Source organism: Podarcis erhardii (assembly GCF_964252035.2).
Source record: "Podarcis erhardii genome assembly, chromosome: 16".
Taxonomy (NCBI): domain Eukaryota; kingdom Metazoa; phylum Chordata; class Lepidosauria; order Squamata; family Lacertidae; genus Podarcis; species Podarcis erhardii.
This window is the reverse complement of record NC_138514.1, coordinates 25,933,431-25,954,613: the sequence shown is the minus strand read 5'-3', so window position 1 is coordinate 25,954,613 and position 21,183 is coordinate 25,933,431. Positions and strand designations below refer to the sequence as shown.

The window sequence follows — 21,183 nt, the reverse complement described above, 5'->3', positions numbered from 1 at the left end:
CACCTTTTCTCTTCTTTTATAAAGACAACACGTACAAAGCAGGAAAATATAAAGAAAGCATGAAAGGCACAGACTTTGCCCTCACCTTGCAATCCATGCTGTTGATTCTGGTTTGGACCGTTTGCATAAATAAGTAACAACTGCTTAACTCCGCAGTCTGCTGATCACTGAACTTGAGTGACAGTAGAAAAAAGAATCAATAGGTTTATTGTGGAGTCAGCTTTCCATAGGGAGGCAAAGTTGCGTAGTGGTTAGAGAGTTGCATGAAAACCTGGAAGACCAGGGTTCAAATCCCAACTCAGCCATATGAAACCCACTGGGTGACCTTGGACCACTCACTGCTTCTCAGCCTTAGCTACCTCACAGGGTTGTTGTGGGGATTAAATGGGGGGAGCCATGTGCTTCTTGGGGGGAAAGGGTGAGATATACAATAAATAAATAAAACAAACCTGGCAATCTCTAATTGCTGCTGGACTACAACTCCCATCATCTAATTTTCGCTGGGGATGATGGGAATTGGAGTCCAGCAACATAGGGAGGAAGGCCACAGATATTTCCTGACCCTACTTAGTTCCTGGAAATAAATATTTTAAGTCATCCAAATGCCTTTTTTTTTAGTCTGTTTTACTCCCTCTGACATATCAAAACCTTAATACTAGCAAAGCCCTGGCAGTACCCTCAAGCAAGATGGCTGCCTCTGCCTCCCCATGGCGGGAAGTGGGCGTCTCCTGAGCATACAGACTCGGATTGGCTCCCGACAGTCAGCTGGGCTGGAGATCAGCCGACTGCCTCTCCAGGCTCAGCAGAGAGCGGGTCAGGCTGTGTGGCAGCATGAAGCTGCTGCTTCTCTGCGCCCTGTGCCTGGTCCTGGGGTGCTGCCAGCAGGGGGGCGCCCTGGATGGAGGGATGCTGTACCCCCGGGAATCTCCCTCCAGGGAGCTGAAGGAGCTGGGAGGCCTCTGGAGATTCAGGGCAGACTGGTCAGAGCGCAGGGATGCGGGGTTTGTGGAAGGCTGGTACAAGAAGCCTCTCTCCCAGGTGAGTGAGCGGAGAAGGCGGGCACCATCAAGGTGAGGCGGGATTTTTTTTTTTTTTAAGCTGCTGAGATAAATTTTATGAAATAAATAAATTGATTGCAAAAGCAGCGACCTCAAAGCAGTTTACGAAAAGAAGGAAAGCAATAAGCTTGTCGTGGAACCATTGAATTGAAGAGGGGGAAGGGACCCCAAGGGTCATCCATTTTGACCTCCTGCAATGCAGGAGCTACAGCTAAAGTGTAAGAAACAGTTAAAACCAACCACTGGAAACCTTCAAAAAGAAAAATCAACATTAGCTGAAAAACCAAACTGAAACGTGTGTCAATATTCTACATGCTTCAGTAGGTTTTGCCGAAACAAAAAAGGTGCCGAAAAGAGTATAGTGAATTATGGGTTTAGTTTTTTAGTTCTTGTTTGATAGCAACATCCGAGCATCCCTAATGGATCAAGCCAAAAGCCCTGTTCACCTAAATAACCAACACAGAGGCTGCCATGGGTGTAGCCAAGAGTGGGCAGGGAGGAGCAGCTGCCCCCCTAAATAAATAAAAATCAATAAAAACTGAGGTTCTGCCCCCTCAATCCTGGCTATGCCCATGGTTCTGTCTGCCCAGATGCTTTGAGGGAGCCAACAAGTGGGGGGGTTGGGGGGGAATGCAATGTCCAGTCCCTGTGGTCCCCCCCAAAATCTGGTACTCTGAGGTACACTGCCACTGAATGTGGAGGTTTGACTTAGCTTTCTGGGCACACAGCCACTGGGTAGATGTGGGCTTTCTGTATTTGTGAACAGTGCACTGGGATCTTTGGAACAGTTTCCTTGGAAAGATAGAAGCTGAGAGAGCAAGGAGTTGCCATTGATTGCCCTTCAGCTCTAAGGAAAGGAGAAGTTTAGCATATCAGGAAGTAGCTCAGCATTTCTATGGCAAGAGTGAGGAAATGAACTGTTAAGTGCAAAGTTGGTGAAATAATTGTTTCCCCAAAGAGCACATGCATCTGTGAATCAGGAAACAGAAAGGGTGTTATTTAATGCATTGTTTTACAGTATTTCACTGTTCAGCTGAAAAAGTCTTCCAAGAGCACTTTGCAAATATCAATATTAAGACTGTGCCTTTGAGTTTTCCAAACTCAAGTATGCAACACTAAAGGAAAGGGCATTGGGAGGGAGGAAGGGAAAAACAAACTCAGGCACAGTTGATTGAATAATCACCTGGAATTGGAAGGTTTTCGAAAAGCAGAATGTGCATGATCATTAGTAACTTGCTAACAGCAGTTTAAAAGTCATACTGTGTGCTTCAGAAAAGGTGAGTAAAATCAAAGATTGGGTTTGTGGTTCTCCACTGTTTACACGTTAGACTTTAGGCCAAAGAAAATAGAAATGTAAATAGTGGATTGCTTGTGCAAGTGAGCTCTTTGCAGCTTCAATGAATGGAAAACAGTGCCTGTACATTAGTGCCCTCTACTGGCTTCTGGGTGTGATTGCCACATTTAATCTTCCAAAATGATCCTGTACCCTAAATGGAATCGCCTGAGGCCAAGACATGATTTAGCAGGTCAGAGAATAACAAAGTTGTAGAGTTGGAAGGGACCCTGAGGATCATTCTAGTGCAGAGGTCAGCAAACCTTTTCAGCAGGGGGCCGGTCCACTGTCCCTCAGACCTTGGGGGGGGGGACTATATTTTGGAGGGAAAAAATGAACAAATTCCTGTGCCCCACAAATAACCCAGAGATACATTTTAAATAAAAGGACACATTCTACTCGGGTAAAAACATGCTGATTCCTGGACTGTCCGCAGGCTGGATTGAGAAGTCGATTGGGCCAGTCCAATCGGCTGCAATACAGGAATACGCAGCTGTCCCATATGGGGATTGAACTTGCAATCTTGGCATTATTGGCACTATGCTCTAACCAGAAAAAAATTATAACTTGCTAAGTTGCTCTGCATCAGGCAAATTTTTGAAAGCAGAAGAGCAGAAAAAATATGTTGGCAACCTAGATAAAAGTTTGCTGGAGTTTGCTTGTTTGTCAGAATGTACAAACTGCTTTAGTTTTGGAGAATATACGAGTGGTATGTAGAAATGAAACACAAAATGGAATACAGGTCATAAAACCGTAATAAAACCCAGAAGAATCATGCCCCTGGTATAGCGCTGCATGTCCCAGCTGTAAAATCCCGAATCTTGTCCCGTAGCAAATTGACAGAAAGTGCAACCTTTCCAACATGTTTTCAGTGGGTGAACCCAGAGTTGCTGTGTCTGGACCAAATTCCAGGCCTGCATGGGAGAACATCTCTGGCCTGTATGCCCAGCATACCTTCCTCGTCTCTTTCAGTCTGGGCCAGTGATTGACATGCCGGTGCCTGCCAGCTTCAACGAGATCATGCAAGATCCAAAGCTGCGTCAGTACATCGGTTGGGTTTGGTATGAGAAGGAGGTGTTCCCACCAGCCCGCTGGCTCCTGAGAGATCCTGGGACACGAGTGGTGCTCCGGGTTGGCAGTGCAAACTACTACTCGATTGTGGTGAGTATGGGGCTTCCTGGGCAGTGCAGCTCTCCATGGAAGCCTGCCTGGTTTCTGGAACCATTGCATTTTTTTATTTTCTGCATTTATGTCCTGCACTCTTCTCCAATAACCCAAGGTGGTATGTATGGTTCTCTCGCTTCCTCATTTAATTCCCAAAACCAACTCTGTGAGGTAGGATAGGCTGAGAGAAGAAGAAGAAGAAGTGTTTGGATTTGATATCCCGCTTTATCACTACCCTAGGGAGTCTCAAAGTGGCTAACATTCTCCTTTCCCTTCCTCCCCCACAACAAACACTCTGTGAGGTGAATGAGGCTGAGAGACTTCAAAGAAGTGTGACTGGCCCAAGGTCACCCAGCAGCTGCATGTGAAGGAACCCGGTTCCCCAGATTACAAGTCTATCACCCCCCCCCCCAGACACACCCAGTGAGCTTCTTGGCTGAGTGAGGATTTGAACCCAGGCCCTAGTCTGACACTCTAACCACTGCACCACCACTGCCTCTCAAGTTCAGGAGTTATTACATGTGAATGAGGAGCCTGTGGCCCTCTGGGTATTGATGGCCAATAGCAAGGGATGCTGGGAGTTGTAGTCCAGCCACAGCTTTCCCGCCGCTCCAAGTCATGTGACCTGCATGCCTCCCTTGAGGCCCCATTGTTTGTTTGGAGTCTTTGCACCCGGACACCCCATTTTCTTCCGTTGTAGTGGGTGAACGGGGTCCAGGTGACTGAGCATGAGGGCGGACACCTCCCCTTTGAAGCCGAGATCAACCATCTCCTCCGCGATGCTCCAGGAGAGCCTTGCCGAATCACCATTGCTGTCAACAACACCCTGACTCCCCACACGCTGCCTCCAGGGACCATCCATTATATGGAGAACGAGTCTATGTGAGTTGAAGGCCTCGCTGAGGAACCCAGCAAGCCTCTAGCCAAAGATTCTAGGACGTTCTGTCTAGAATAGGTGAAGGAAGTCGCTCTGAAAGGTGTTTTGCCTGCTTTTATACCATTGTGGTCCACTGGTATAGGGAAGAGGCTTTCTTCTCGCACATAATCTTGGGTGTTTCCTTGGGTTTTCCCTCCTCCCCCCTCAAAAAAAGGATTAAGTATATTATTTGCAGGAAGTACAATCAATCCAGTTTCCCTAAGTCAGATTTTGTAAATTTGTGGAATTTAATCCCAGGTGCTACAGACCAATAATCAAAACCTTCCGTAAATCAGCTGTTGAAACTGGATATTATTGGGTACATAATAGCAAAATCAAATATTGCGACTTGCTGAATATTCAAAGAGTTTTCGATGACGGATCAACAGCAAAATTTGCAGAGAACCGGTAGAAGCACATCTATAATTCTACTCCCTAATCCACTTAAAATAAATCGGTAACATCTATATTTTATGCAACCTCCAGATAAGAACTTATCATTTCAGCGGAAATGTGTGTAACCTCAGGTGTTCAGTGAATCAGACCTGATTGTTTTCATCATGCCTTTCAACCCTCCGTTTCCAAGTGCAGAGATTTCCCACCCCCCTAAATGTCTTCTTGAACCCTTCCCCCTTGATCCAGGTACCCCAAAGGCTATTTTGTTCAAGACACACAATTTGACTTCTTCAACTACGCTGGGATCCACCGACCTGTCCTGCTGTACACCACCCCCTTGGCCTACATTGATGACATCACCGTGACCACAGACGTGATGGGAAACGTCGGTAGGTATCTGAAGTGCCAGAGCTAAACAGCATTTGGAAAGTAGGAGGGGGCGGGGACGACGATCCTGCAGTGTCTATGGAGGAAAAGCTTTTCGTGGGAACAACCTGTTTGTGGCTGGAAACCTGTTAATGATTTCACTTATCAAAGTGAAATTCACCTTAGAATATTCTTGCCGTGACATATTCACACCATCTACAACCTCAGGAAGTCTCCAAACAATTGTTTTAGCCACCAAATGGCACAAATGGAGAGCCAGTGTGGTGTAGTGGTTAAGAGCGGTGGACTCGTAATCTGGTGAACCGAGTTATCGTCTCCGCTCCACCACATGCAGCTGCTGGGTGACCTTGGGCCAGTCACACTTTTCTGAAGTCTCTCAGCCCCACTCACCTCACGGAGTGTTTGTTGTGGGGGAGGAAGGGAAAGGAGAATGTTAGCCGCTTTGAGACTCCCTAGGGTAGTGATAAAGCAGGATATCAAATCCAAACCCCACAAGCTAAAGTTTATTTAACCAAGCGATGGCCCCAATTCTCTCTCTTCAGAGCCGTTTATCCCACAGTCTTCACAACAACTTTGTGAGGTAGGCCGGGGTTGCTTTCCCCAAACTGTTGTGGGAGCAGCGGCTGAGAAAATGGCCTACCTTAGGATGCTTAAGGGATTCACTTGGTGGTAGCAGTGGGATCCGAAACGGAGCGGTTCTGATTTGTAGCCCGCTGTCTTCACCAACTCACCTATTTTGCTTCTGCTGGTACAGGCTTGGTGCAGTATTTGGTTTCAGTCCGGGGCAGCCCCCGTTACTCCTTGACCCTGACACTGCATGACCAAGATGGTGTCACTGTGGCAACTGGAAACGGGTCTGCTGGCGAGATGAAAGTGGTGAACCCTCTACTCTGGTGGCCATACCTGATGCATGAACGTCCTGGATACCTTTACTACCTAAAGGTAACTTAAGCCTTACTTGGACTCAATCCTGAGGGGAGGAAGGGGGAGGAAGGGAGAGAAACTAAGGCACAGATCTTGCATGTGGCTCCTGTCCAGAATCCTCAGATCTGCATTGTCCTCCAGGGGAAAACTAATGTTCTGGCCCCTGCTCAGGGCTTAGTTGAGTAGGAGAGGATGCTGACTTGAAAATCCAGAAGGCAGGTGTGCATAGCTGAATAGGATATCCAGTGGTTAAGAGCAATCCAAGGAAGGGCTCCTGCCTTGCTCTGCCAACAGGAAAAGAAGGGATGGAGGGACACACAGGGAACTGGCTTTAAACCTCAGTAGAGGTTTGAATAAAGCAGGAATGGAAGGAAACTGAGAGGGGGAAAGTGATGGTCTTAAACCATGGCAGAGATTTGAGTGAGCAAGGGGAGACACTGAGGAGAGGGAGCAATGGCAGTTTAAAGCACGGTTTGAGTCCAGTGAGAAGGGAATTGGGTAAAGTGCCCTTCCATCCCTGCTGTACCTCTGGCGTTGCTTAAAACCACTTTTATAAATCTCTGCATCCCTCCATGCCCACTTTACTCAAATTCTAGGGGAGTCCTGTATCTCAGCAGTAGAGCAGGTTTGATCTCCAGTGGCAGCTCCAGGTAGGGCTGCCTGAAACTCTGGAGAAACGCTGCCAGCCAGAGTAGACAATGCTCAGCTCGGTGGATTAACAATCTGACTTCCTATGATCCTTCCCATCCACAGCCCTTGTGGGAGCCCTCCAGTGAAAAACTCTGCCAGTTTTGTGGGGCAGTTGTGTTGGGAGGGACAACACACAGAGGGCAGAAGGGGTGTGGTCCCAGCTGCCCACCCGCTGCCGTATCTGATCCTTGCAGCACATTTTTGCCTACTCCTGGGTTGGAGAATGAGGCCTTGGGTTCAAGTCTAGCAAATTCCCTGCAAATTATGCAGGGTGCAGATTACGGGTTACCTTGGCACAGCATAGAAATTTCTCCTTCCCCGGATGCTACATCTCAGATTCAGAGGGCTGGTGATTGTCGGGGTGTAGGCTTGCGTGCTCCGACAGCTGACACAAAAAGGGTATTTTTTTCGGACCACAGATCACGCTTTCTGCCGAGGTGGACGGCACGGTCTCCGAAGACACTTACATGCAGCCGGTAGGCATTCGGACTGTGCAGGTCACCCGCAACAAGTTCCTAATCAACGGGAAACCGTTCTACTTCCACGGGGTCAACAAGCACGAAGACTCTGATGTGAGTTGAGTGGTGCCTTGTTTTCGGATCTGTTATTGCTGAGCACCGGTGATGGGCTGGGGGGGCTGGGTGAAGAAGCAGGATGGGCCTCACCCAGAAACATCTCAATCTGGGTTTAGATTAGTGGTTCCCAAACTCCCCCCCCCCATAAAAAGCATCATTCAGAACTCTGGTTTGTACGGCCCACTAAGGAAGCTAATAACGCTATAAAATTCAAAACGGTAATGGTTAATTGAGCATTCATTCAAAAACCAGTTAAAAGCTATTTAGTTTAATTAATTCAACAAAACCGATGATCCCATGATACCTGATACTGTAGGAAAAATATTTTTACACATTCTTAACTAGGAGGTTTATAGCACAAAATATTTATTCGTAATGACTTACCAAACATGGACCTGTCACAGATGTGCCGTAATTAATTTATAAGAAAACCAACAGCTTGGCTATCTTGCGACAACTCAGCATTGTAAATACAAACAAACATGGCCCAATGAAATAGCTTGGGAAGCGATAAGAATGGCAAAACTTTAAATACGAAGTGAGGAAAGTGCTTTGCTGTAGTCTCTAGCATGGTCAGTTGTAATAAGAGATCAATACACTCGGAGGGGCCCATCTCTAGGGCCCCTCTGCTGCCCCCTTGCCTCTTAGTTCCCCCCTAGCTATTCCCACCCTGCCATGGAGTGGTACCGCCCAGTCTGGGAACCTTTGGTCTAGATCAGGGTAGTCAACCTTTTTACACCTACCGCCCCCTAATGCATCTTTCTTGATGGTAAAATTTCCTTACTGCCCACCAGTGCTCGATGGAAGGAGATTTCAGCTTGTGCTGTAGAACGCCCTACTGCCCACCTAGAATCCTGAAACACCCATTAGTGGGCGGTAGGGACCAGGTTGACAACCCCTGGTCTAGATGGTTCCGAGCTAGGTGGCCCAAAGGACTGGCTCTGCATGAGACAGTTTCCCATGTCAAATCAACCCTTCAGACCCATGAGGACTAGAAACTTGCTTTAATCTTGGAGGAGGACCATCATTCCGTGGCAGCTCAGCTGGAAGCCCGATGTTGGCAAAGGACCATTGCTCTTCTAACTTGTAGCCTCTCCTGTTTCACCGGGTTTGTTCCCTGCGGCAGATCCGTGGCAAAGGGCTGGACTGGCCCCTCATCATGAAGGACTTCAACCTCCTGCAGTGGCTGGGCGCCAATTCCTTCCGTACCAGCCACTACCCCTACGCCGAAGAGATCATGGAGCTTTGTGACGCCTATGGCATTGTGGTGATCGATGAGTCTCCGGCCGTGGGCATGAAGGACAGGTGAGCGAGAGGCGATTTCCCTGAGCTCCCCAGCGATTTATAGAGCGATGCACTGAGGTAATTGGGCAGTGGTGGTGACGTGTTTGGGAATGATTGGCTGAGCTGGCCTCACGTCACAAAGAGGCGGGGCTGGCCGATGGATCTGAGGCTCCCATTGGCTTGGATGCTCTGAGCCGAGAGGTTGAGTGGGAGCAGATGTACTTAGGGAACTACGATAAGGGCCTTAGTAGGCAGGAGGAAGACCAGAATAATTCGGCTGTGCATGCGGTGAGGAAGGAGCATGTGAGAATTGTTGGGATATGAGTACAACGCAGCTGCAAACCAGTAGCTTGATGTTGACATCACATGATGTGACTAGTCCTGGGAAAGAATGTACCAGGCAGTTCTTATCAGGACGGTTCACAGGGATTTGTTCTGTGTGTAATATGAGACCTTCCATTTGTGCATGTGAAGGAAGTCTTACGGAGGTGCTTGGTGGAGACTGAGCTGAATGGACATGTTTTTGTACAGATGTGAAGACAGAAATAAATCGTAGATGATGTAGACTTTCTGACTTTCTTCTTTCTCCTGCTGGTATGCAAGGAGTAAAGGGGGTGTGCATCTTCCACGCTGGGGGATGTCGCCTATCAAGATCTCCCTGGACTTGCGGGGATGCCAACCAGGGTAGATCACCGGTAAACAAGCCCCGGGAACCTGAGAGGGAGGCCAGTCACTCCCGAGGGGGCGAGTTTTCCAACAAGAATGCCATGGACTGGTTGGATGCAGAGGAATGGTAGGAGGAAGCCGCTAAGGAACCCCCAAGGGAAGAAGGCTCAGAGCTCAGGGACTGGTGGTGGGATGGTGATGAGTGGTCAGAGGGAAAGAGGTGGTGTTGGAAGCTGAAGAGGCAACAGGGCTTAGTGAGCTGGGAGAGTCCGTGGCAGAGAGAAGTCCAGACTCAGAGGCAGAAGCTGAAGCAAGAGAGGAGGGAGGCCAAGAGGCAGAGAGGAGTCACAGGTGTCTCCCCCTCCTGCTGTGACCAGCTCCTCTCCCTCCTGGTCTAGAACCAAGAGAGGTACAAAGAGGGCGGTGGAGAGATGGGCAATGTGCAGGTGCAGTCTCCGACTGCTTGGGAAAAACCCTGGAGAAGAAGGGACTTAGGCAGCTGTGGGGAGGCAGGGACTTTCAATCCATGAGGCAAGACCTACTAGAGATGAGTTGCTGTGCTCATTAGGCCTGACACTCCTGTGCAGATCCTGCTTCCGCCAATGAAGAGTTAACTCCAACCTGCATGGTGTGATTTACTGCTGGGTTGCTCCTTTCAGACCTCTCTCCTGGTATGCTTCACGGAGGACCTTACGGTCTGTAAATAATAACATCTTGGAGATCCCGGGCCTCAGGGAGATTAGGCTGGCCTCGACCAGGGCCTGGTGGATCGCTCTTCCACAAGAGATCAGGGCCCTGTGGGATTTGACATCTTTCCGCAGGAGCTGTTCTGCCAGGCCTTTGGTCAGGGCTCAGCCTGACTCCCCTTCTATTTTTGTATAAGAACTAGTGTGAAAGAGGCCTCCCAGCATTCTCACAGGCCCATATAAGAACAGCGTAAACAGTTGGGCCTGATGAGCATTTACTGTTCCCAACCCTAATCCAGCAGAAAACCATCTAATTGGATTTAAATTTGATCCTGACTTGTTTTTAGGAGAAACAAAACAAATTCCTTCCAGTAGCACCTTAAAGACCAACTAAGTCAGTTCTTGGTATGAGCTTTCGTGTGCATGCACACGAAAGCTCATACCAAGAACTGACTTAGTTGGTCTTTAAGGTGCTACTGGAAGGAATTTGTTTTGTTTTGACTATGGCAGACCAACACGGCTACCTATTTGTTTTTAGGAGGTAATTTAATTACCATTGATTTTATACCAATGTTATATATTTGATGTTATATATTTATACCAATGTTATATATTTGATGTTAGCTGCCCTGAGCCTGGTTTCGGCCAGGAAGGGTGGGATACAAATAAAAGATGATTATGATTATTATAAAAGAGGCAAAAAGTGTGCTTTATGATGGACCCCTTGTCCCCCCTTTTTGCTTCTCTCCATTTAAGCATGAACTTTGGTAACAAAAGCCTCCAGCACCACCTCATCGTGATGGAGGAGCTGATCCGCCGGGACAAGAACCGTCCCTCAGTCGTGATGTGGTCTGTGGCCAATGAGCCGGCCTCTTGGCTGCCCCCAGCCGGCTACTACTTCAAGTGAGTTATCTGCCACACACAAAACTGTGCTGTGAAGTCTGTACCCTGGCACTCAGCCTGCCCAAAGTGAACTCAAGTATCACATATATTTGCCCAGCAAAGGCACCTTTGTTGCCTTACTTTTGGCGCCAGGTAAAGACTTCTCGCTTCCCTCAGCCAGGTTTTAATAGACCTGAGGGGATGTTTGACATCAGGCAGGCACCTTTGCTGTGCTTTTTGCTCCCCAATTAAAACATTATTTATCTAGAGAAAACGCCTCCTCAGACCTGTATAAGTTAGGCATATTGTATTCCTTCTTAGCTACTCTTGATCACCTTCTCAAAGTTTTTAACTGGTTATCCGTTAATTAGAATGTTTCTTTTAGTAAACAACTTAGGGAATTGTTTTGTTGTTGTTGTTTACAATCAAACAGTACCTCAACCGTTAAATAAATAGATGTTATACATATGACTGTGTGTTTAACAGTATTGTTAGGTGCTTGGAGACCCACAGGTACCAAGTGTTTAACAAGTCCAAAATAACAGAGAGGATGAAGGGACACCCGCTATGAGGAAAGGTTGCAGTGTTTGGGCCTTTTTAGTTTAGAGAAAAGGTAAGTCAGAGGCAACATGAGAGGAGTTTATAAAATTACACATGGCATGGAGAAAGCGGATAGAGAAAAGTTTTTTTCCCTCCCTCAGAACAGTAGCACTTATGGACACCCAAGGAAGCTGAATGTTAAGAGGATTCAGGACAGATAAAAGAATGTCCTTGCAGCGCATAGTTAAACTATGGAACTCCCTCCCACAGGAGGCAGGGATGGCCACCAACTTGGAAGGCTTTAAAAGAGGATGAGACAAATTCATGGCTATCCATGGCTGCTAGCTGCAAAGGCCATGCTCTGCCTCCACAGTCGCTGGCAGTAATGTGTCTGAATTCCCCTTGCGAGAAACCACTGGAGGGGAGAGGGTTCTTGTGCTCTAATCTCGCTTGGCAGTTTCACATTAAGGGTTGGCCACTGTGAGAACAAGATGGTGGACTAGATGGGACCCTGGCCTGATCCAGCAGGCTCTTCCTATGTTCTCAAGTCTAACAAATAGTTTGTAACGGAAACTAACCTTCCGTCCAGGTTGCCATGCAGAGCCTCAGAGGTGCAGGAGGGTGGAATCACATGTGGATGAATTAATTCTGCACAACGAGAAACAGTTGTGGTTTTGTCTGTTTTTCACCCTTTGCACGCAGGATGGTGATTGCTCACACCAAAGCCATGGACCCCACGCGCCCAGTCACGTTCATCACAAACACCAATTACGCTCTAGATCTTGGAGTAAGCACCATCCCTTTTGTCTCTCTTGCTTATTTAATGTTATTTAAGGCTGGGACGCAGATGGCACTGTGGGTTAAAATACAGAGTCTAGGACTTGCCGATCAGAAGGTTGGCGGTTCGAATCCCCGCGACGGGGTGAGCTCCTGTTGCTCGGTCCCTGCTCCTGCCAACCTAGCAGTTCAAAAGCACGTCAAAGTGCAAGTAGATAAATAGGTACCGGTCCAGCGGGAAGGTAAACGGCGTTTCTGTTCACTGCTCTGGTTTGCCAGAAGCGGCTTAGTCATGCTGGCCACATGACCCGGAAGCTGTACGCCGGCTCCCTTAGCCAACAAAGTGAGATGAGCACCGCAACCCCAGAGTTGGTCACGACTGGACCTAATGGTCAGGGGTCCCTTTACCTTTATATATAAGTAAAATGTGGCTGAGGGGCAGGGAGAAAATAAAGAGAAGCTTACGCAGAAGCACGCTCCACCAGGGTGCGGATGAGCTGCTGCAGGTGGCCGGAAAGCACTGTGATAGAGCCATGACTGAACCTAATGGTCAGGGGTCCCTTTACTTTTACCTTTAAGGCTGGCTTTCTGTCCTTCCAAAAAACGATGCTCAGCATGGAATATCCAGGCCAAGTGGTGGGGAACCTCCAACCCCAAGTCCTCATAGAATTATAGAGTCAGAAGGGACTCAAAGCATCATCTAGTCCAGGGATAAATAGGTGAGACCTTGATTCCACCTGGATACAGGTCTTGTCCGTTGTCGCGGTCCCTTCCAACTCTACAATTCTATGAAGCTTATGCAAGAATGAGTTGCTCGCACCCTTCTCTTTCCCCCATTATGTTTGGGGATGGGGGAAAGGGGGCAGAGAGAGAGAGAACACTTGCCGTCTAGCGGACATGCCTCAAAATCGGCTAAAAACAAAATTGAAATTTCTGCAGGCCCCTTACGTGGACGTCATCTGCGTAAATAGCTACTTCTCCTGGTACCACGACCCTGGACACCTGGAGGTCATCCGCCTGCAGCTGAACTCTCAGTTTGAGAACTGGTACCAAACTCACCAGAAGCCCATTATCCAGAGCGAGTATGGAGCAGATGCCATCGCCGGCCTCCACATGGTGAGTCCGGCTCTTGCGAGGCCAGTCGCCTGTAGGCAGAAAACATTTCTTCCCAAAGAAGAATTGCAGATGTCTGAGAGGAGAACTGTACTGAGCAGCTGCTTGTTGCTGATCTGTGTCTGCTCAGAATGCTCAATACACACACACACACACACACACACACACACACACACACGAATTACCTGGTGGCTTTGACCCAATACTGGTACAGTAATAGGCTATGCCTTTAAGCAAGTTTCTAGTCCATCATGAACTCTTCAGGCCTCTTCCGTCCCTGGTGCACATTCACAGATATCTAGCTAAGCCAGTGTGTTGTAGTGGTTAGAGTGTTGGACCAAGACCTGGGTGACCCAGGTTCAAATCCCTCACTTGGCCAGGAAGCTCAATGGGTGGCCTTGGGCCAGTCTGTGAGCTTGACCTACCTCACAAGGTTGCTGTGAGGATGAAATGGGGACAGGGTGAACTATGTATGCCACTTTGAGCTCCTTGGAGGAAAGGTGGGATATCAAAGTAAAAATAAGCAAATAAAGGTGGCATTTTAATTAGGATTTTGGAATCCTGCTTAGACGAAGGGTGGTTTAAATGTCAAACAAAGAAAAAGTCCTGCCCTCTAGATCAGCAGTTGGAAATTTTGGCCCAATTCTTTTTTGATTCATGGGCCAAGTTTGAAAGCTGGGTCCTTCCCCGCTGTCAATCATCTGAAATTGACCCATGGGGAGGTGGGGGTAGGGGTCTGCTTTGCCAGCACCACTCCGCACCCCCCCCCCAGAACACCCTGGTGAACCTGCTTCCAGCAGGACTGAGCTCTCCACTTATCATGAGACAATTTACTGTACAACCTTTAGAAGACATCTGAAGGCAACTCTCAACTCTGTATAGGCAAGTTTTTAATGTTTAATTTTTTATATATATACGCTGGAAGCTGTTCAGAGTGGCTGGGGCAACCCAGTCAGATGGGCGGGGCACAAATAATAAAATTATTATCATCAGGTGATGAGCGGAGGGTTCAATCCTGCTCTCTGCAGAGTTCTACTTTGTCAGGGTGTTCCCCCACAGGGAATATGGTGGAGAGACAGCACCCAGCAGGATTGAACCTTGCCTCCACATCCGTTGATCGATAGGTGGGCATTGCTTGGGGAAAGTGGTCTTGCAGGCCAGTCTGTGGCCCACAACAGGCCAAATATCCCCCCCCCCAAAGCAGCAGAGAATGAGAGCGTTCTACTTTCTGCACCACAGCGACCCGAATATTGGATGGCTGCTCTCATTCATTGCGCATCCTGCACTGGTTCCATGCGCATAAGGGCTCTTCCTTCCTTCCTTCCCGTTCATCTCGCAAGAGAGGCCTCTTCCTTTCCCTATTCCCGCAGGACCCGCCTCTCATGTTCTCTGAGGAATACCAGGCAGCTGTGCTAAAGGAGTACCATGCTGTCCTAGACCAAAAGAGGAAGGACTATGTGATTGGAGAACTCATCTGGAATTTTGCCGACTTCATGACGAACCAAGGTACTGGCGTCTGTTTGAAGTTGCCGTGTCCTCTGCGAAAGTCTTCCGCTCCCAAGTTTCTTTAGGACTCTGCCGTTGGGAAGCAACTCATAAATTTAATACAGTGGTACCTCGGGTTAAGTACTTAATTCGTTCTGGAGGTCCGTTCTTAACCTGAAACTGTTCTTAACCTGAAGCACCACTTTAGCTAATGGGGCCTGCTGCTGCCACCGCACCGCCGGAGCACAATTTCTGTTCTCATCCTGAAGCTCTTAACCCGAGGTAATATTTCTGGGTTAGCGGAGTCCGTAACCTGAAGCGTATGTAACCTGAAGCATATGTAACCCGAGGTACCACTGTACTAGGGGGTGCTGCCATTGTTCACTTTGCCTTGCTAACTCCACCTATCGCTTTCCCAAACCTCCTTCACCCCCATCTAGCCAACCCTCTACACCGGCCTGACCCCCTATGGTTCTTGACTACCTTATCTTGTGCCGAAATGTACAAGCCAGCTTCTCTGGTGTGGTGGGAATGGGGCAGGGGCATCTTAGAATTCTTGGGATTTGCTTCCAGCATCCTGCAGAATATTTATCAGCAGTAAACAAATTAGCGTTGCCCCCTGGCGACAGCTCCTCGGAAGTCTTAAATCTCTGGAAACTTTTGACGTTGGTTTGGAGGTACAGTGGTACCTTGGTTGTCTAACGTAATTCCTTCCAGAAGACTGTTCAACTTCCAAAATGTTTGACAACCGAGGCACAAAAGGCGGTCAGCAAAGTCAATGGAGATAAAAGCAAAACACACAGCAGAAGTCGTTCGACTTCCGAGGAGCATTCAAAAACTGAAGCAATTGCTTCTGGGTTTTTGGTGTTCGGGTTCCAAAACTTTTGGCTTCCGAGACGCTCGAAAACCGAGGCTCTGGCAGGGTCCTAGAGTTGTCCTGCCTCATTCCAAAAGCTTAGTTAGCACTTTCCCAATTTAGAAAGGAGGTGGGAGGACTCTTGGACCCTGCCAGAGCCTCGAGGGGGCCAAATTTTAGTCTTGCTCACATTTCCAGCACAACAAGGTTGTGTGCGGCTCGTGGATTCTGTGTCTAAATACTCTTGCGGCCCAGTTGGTATGAAAAGTTGGGTCTGTCCTGCTATAGGCAATGCAAGACGGCAGCTCCCAGGTTTTCAAGAGCTGTTGAGGCAAGAGAACAGACTGCCTGGTGAAGCAGGGGGTTTTCATTCAGTAAGGAATTTAAGCAGGGGCTGGCCACATCTGGCAGGGGTGCGTCCTGCACTGGACAGGAAGTGGCCCAGAGATCAGGGACAGGGAACCTGCGTGGCCCTTTGGATGTTGTTGGACTCCAACTCCCATCAGCCCCAGGCAGACAGCTTTGCCAGCGCTGAGAGATGATAGGAGTTGGGAGTCTAACAATGTATGGAGAGCCATCCCAGATTCCCCATCCTTGGTCTGGATTACCTGCAAGTTCCTTCCCCGCTCTACAAAGCTGTTGCCGTTGAGCCTTCCTTTTGTAACTTTCTTTCCCATCTTGCAGGCACAACGCGGGTTTTGGGTAACAAGAAAGGTATTTTCACCCGCCAACGACAACCCAAATCGGCCGCCTTCGTCCTAAGGGAGAGATACTGGAAGCTGGCTGAGCAATGCAGGCCCCTTGCGCGGCCCAATTACCATGACATTGGTTTGCCCCAAACTCAGGCCTCCAAGTGCACTTGACTTACGCTGTTACATTAAGCACAGCAGAAGAAATTCAAGGAGAGGCACTACTGAGCATCCAAATAGAGACTAAATTTCCGTGATTGTTTTTGCTCCGATGTATTTTCTTCATGAAAGCAGGGGAGGGACTGCAGCTCTGCTTTTCCGTACGATAAAGCCAAAGGAACATAAATGAAAATGGACAAAGATTTTCTCATAGAACCATAGAATTGTAGAGTTGGGATCCCAAGGGTCATCTAGTCCAACCCCCTGCAATGCAGGAGGAATGTCAACTAAAGTATCCATGACATTCTCATTTTGAACATGTTTTTAGATTCTGGTTTACACAAAGCCAGTGTAGCCTTGTGTAACGATCACCACAATCTCTTGGGTCTTTTTGACAAGTATGGTGTATGAGCAAGAAGCTGCTGGTTCAGCAGAAATGCTTGTCTATTTCAGTGGCCAATCAGATGCCTATTCTGGGAAGCCCCTGAGCAGGAGATTAGCACAACAGACACACTCTTCCCATTTGTAATTCTTAGCGATTGATAGAGCATAGCCATTGGTGGCCTTAACCGCCATGAATTTGTCCAATCCTCCTTTAAAGCTATCCAAGTTGGTGGCCATCACTGCCTCCAGTGGGAGAGAGTTCCAGAGTTTAACTATGCGCTGCGTTAAGGAATTACCGGTATTTTGTCTGTCCTGAATCTTTCAACATTCAACTTTAGCAGATGACCCTATTGGGTGCTAGCATTATATGTGAGGGAGAAAAACTTCTCCCCATTCTTTCTCCACAGTGCATAACTTTATGCACTGTAATGCGGACTCTTACTCGCCTTTTCTCTAAACTTGAAAGTCCCACAAAAACTCTAAGGGGCTAATAGCTCTCTGTGACTATACATCAAGGTATTGGGGGCCTTACTGGGGAGAAAGGCATGAAACAGCAGCACGGATTATGAAACAACACTGCAAAGACATCCACAGATAATTTCTACATTTATTTTTGTTTTTTTTATACCAAAAAAGTTATGTGCAACAAATAAAACATTCTTACATTATTTACATGGTTTCTGTTTTAATTTCGCATTAGCAAAAAGTGGACCCCAGACCTTAGAATGTCGCAGTCTTAGGTTGAACAGAAAAACGGAACGACTCCAATTTAGACACAGGTGGCGAGTTCGAAACACATGAAAAAGAAATAATAATTGTCAGATCAAAACATACGAGACAGAACACACATTGAATATTTAGTCCATGCTTAATACAGGTTTTTTTTTTAATTAAAAAATGGTAATGGAATACTTCAGCTTCCTTAGTTTTGCAAGGGTGTGTTTCAATAGCGTTGGCAGAACAGAGGCCAAAGTATTTTATTTTATTTTTAAATCCAGGTAGGCCAGGAGCTGCTAGCTGAAATCCTAGCTTTCTTTTTGGATCAGAGACCACATCGAGCAGCAAGAAAACCCCTTTCAAAAGATGTTCTGATTCTGCAATCTGCTAACATCATTTCCATAAGCAGCGGACCTTCATAGAAAAACTACAGATTTATCCTGCCCTTTGCCAACCTGATGCTCTCCAGATGTTTTGGACCCCCCATCTCTCACCAGCTCCCTCCAGATGAGGTTGGCGAAGGCAGGACAAAAGCAACATGAGCATGTCAGTTCATCTAGATCAAAACCTTGAAGGGGTGAGTGGAAGCTGGACTTTTGTCTGCCACAAATAATATGCCTTCATTCAAAATTAACCTCACAAGCTCCTGGACGCAACAGCTACCCCGTACTCTACTGTGAAGGGTCCCACGTGTAATACAAAAATAGGTTTCTCCGACCCACAAGGGCTCCCTGTCTCCCATCCCCCACTAAGCAAAAAGCTGCCTGCTCCCTGTCTGCAGGACGACTTGGAGACGCCACACTCACTTTTTGAGGCCCTTTGGCCACAGTTTTCAGGGGCTGGGTTGGAATGACAGGTGAGGGAGGAGAATGAGGTTGGTCTCCAGAAAGTCTGGCTTCCCCACACATAGGGCTAATACGAACTTAAACCTTTAAATCACCGAAAGACAACAAGCATTTCTCTGTTTCTCTCTGGCATAAAATGAGGCAGCTTGGACAACCAGATGCAACTGGCCAAGCACAGTTGTGTAAAAAGACAGGATTTTGGCAGGTGCATGGGGGAAAAGGGGCAAGGGTTCCCTCTTCTACATAGGTCCATGAAGTCTGCTGACCTCAAGAGAAAATCATGTGGGCAAGTTGCAACTGGTGCTGCATGGGGCACCACCATGTTGCATCCTGCACCGAAACTGCTTTTTTTGCATGGATGGTCCTATCCTCTCATGGCTGAGACCTGGGTATCTCAACCACACATATGGGGAGAGTTGGTTGGGGCTTTTTGGGGGTCCCACTGGGGTGGGCGATAAGGAAGCGTGCACACTTCTTGCAACCCTGAAGGCAGGTCCAGCCACCACACCAAGGAGAAGGGTTTCCGTCCCCCCCCCCCCGGGTGACGGGAGCAGGGGGAAGGGGCCGGATGAGCTCTCCTGCAGCTACAAGTCAACTGCCGAGTGCCCTGGGTGGCTGTTACACAGGGGTCAAAACAAACCAGGCTGGGAACATCTGTGATGCACAGAGCCTGTGAAGAACACTTAACAAAACGGTGGGTTTCTCTCCATCGGGGAGAAAATGGGGGGGGGGGGATGAAGTCAACACCCAAGGTTTTGATTCAGCAATTCAAGATCAGCAGGCAGAGCAGGCCAAATTGCGTGGGAGCAATGAGGCTTGCTGGCCCCGGAAAGCAGGATAAGGCTGGTCCCAAGAAGCCGGGGAGGAAACACAAAGGCCAAGGTTACAATCGTGTACAAATGGAACTCTTCTCCTTGACCAAAGGTTCAAGGAAAGCAAAGCCTTCTCTCGCCCTCAGATATGTTAAGAAATAATAATAATCAATAAATAAACCCTTACGTTTCATCACTACAAGACTTGTTTTTTTAAAAAAATCTTTCAGAGTAAGGGCAAAAAACAAAAAAAATCTATACCACCGACAAATTTCAAGACAAGCTTCAGCTTTACTCTTGTTAACACAAGATGTCTTTTGAGAAACTTTTCCCCACCCTGACAAAGACAACGAGCGGTTATTAGTGTTTTTTCTTTCTTTTACACACTGCATGTATGCATATATGTGTATATATATACATACATACATACACACACATATACACAAATACATATACATATCAAACAGTACTCATATGACCAGGCTTCCACTGCCACCCTCTTGTGCTCGGTTGTGGTCCCTTGTGAGAACCGGACTGTTCATTTGGCAGGCTTTAAAAATACTGTCGAAAAAGACCATGGGGGGGGGGGGGAGATGCCGATCCCACTGAAAACACACTGCGTTTTTCACAAGACACAAGAGGATTTCATTCTAACACCTTAATCTTGTGTTGTTGTTTTAAAAAGGAGAACGGTACATCAAAACGAGGACTTCTTACACAGACTCACGAAAAGTATTTAGACAAGACGGAATGGAATTTTCTAGAAGGAGGTTCTTCGAAGGAGGTTTTCAGCCCTCTCAGATACGAAGGCAGGAAAGAGTCTGCCCTGCACTGGGACTGGGCAGTGGGAATAGCGCAGGGCTATCCTTTTGGCATCACACGCTTGGGAGAACAGGGATCGCTCAGTTTCTCTTGGGATTGGTTAGATACATTCAGATCTGCCCCAAGATATTTCACTGTCCTGTGCAACCCAGGACAGGCACGGCGAGATGCCTAGGAAACAATGTCGGGTGCCAATGCTCTGATCACATGCCGCTGAGCTCAATGAACCCGCTACCCTTAATACTTTTGCACAAGCATGCGCAGGCATGCACACCCAAAGCAACTGCCGGAGTTATTTGGGGATGAAGCATAGTTGTGAATATATCAATTCCACAGGCTAACTCATACAGGAGCCTCAAGTAGTCCTCCCATGCAGAGAAGCCTCCAGGTGACTGTAGCAGCTGTGCGGTTCCAACAGGGGCTACGGTCACCCGCGGAGACTGCCCGTCCAAACGCTCCTTAGCACCTCTAAAACACACACTCTCGCTCTCCAGAAACACCTGCCTTCTTGCTGCCTCTACGAGAACAAAGCGGCAACCTTGTTTTCCCACCGCTGCGGAGGGTGGGGGTAGTAGGAAAGACAGCAGCACTTCCAAGGAGGGATCTTTTGAGTGTGGCGGCTGTATCAAGACTGGAAGCTGCTCCTGCCTTCCCAGATTTCGAGCCCTGCAAAACGGTCCATTTGCGAGCTCCTGCCTTCCTATCAAAACTGGCCGGGCAAAGCCTCCACGGTTGGGTAATGTAGTGTGGGAAGGAAGGGCAGGTAAGCCTCTTCCCGCCAGGAGATGCTCCAGCACAAAGAGCAGAAGCCAGTCACAGGGACTGTGGAGCCCACACTGCTGCCCTTGTCAGCAGTGGGCACCAAGCATTGACTTGGCTGAAAGGATCAGTTTTGGGGGGTGGCCGAAAAACTGAACTGGCATTCCTGCCTCCTCCAACCAGGCTTCATAGGAAGATCCTTGGAAGGCGTTCACAGCAGCCTAGTGCCTTCCCCCTAGGCACTTTTGGACTACAACTCTCCTC

The 21,183-nt window shown here is 48.0% G+C and overlaps 1 protein-coding gene across 1 annotated transcript; it reads left to right on the top strand.

Moving 5' to 3' along the window:
* Positions 1 to 783: 783 nt before the first annotated feature.
* Positions 784 to 18,738, top strand: GUSB (glucuronidase beta). Its single transcript, XM_081843522.1, has 12 exons — positions 784 to 1,038; positions 3,364 to 3,552; positions 4,256 to 4,437; positions 5,114 to 5,256; positions 6,009 to 6,196; positions 7,288 to 7,440; positions 8,570 to 8,748; positions 10,836 to 10,982; positions 12,204 to 12,288; positions 13,218 to 13,394; positions 14,762 to 14,897; positions 16,417 to 18,738. Exons 1-12 carry the CDS (start codon positions 832 to 834, stop codon positions 16,593 to 16,595), a joined length of 1,965 nt encoding a protein of 654 aa, XP_081699648.1. The 5' UTR covers positions 784 to 831; the 3' UTR covers positions 16,596 to 18,738.
* Positions 18,739 to 21,183: the final 2,445 nt, after the last annotated feature.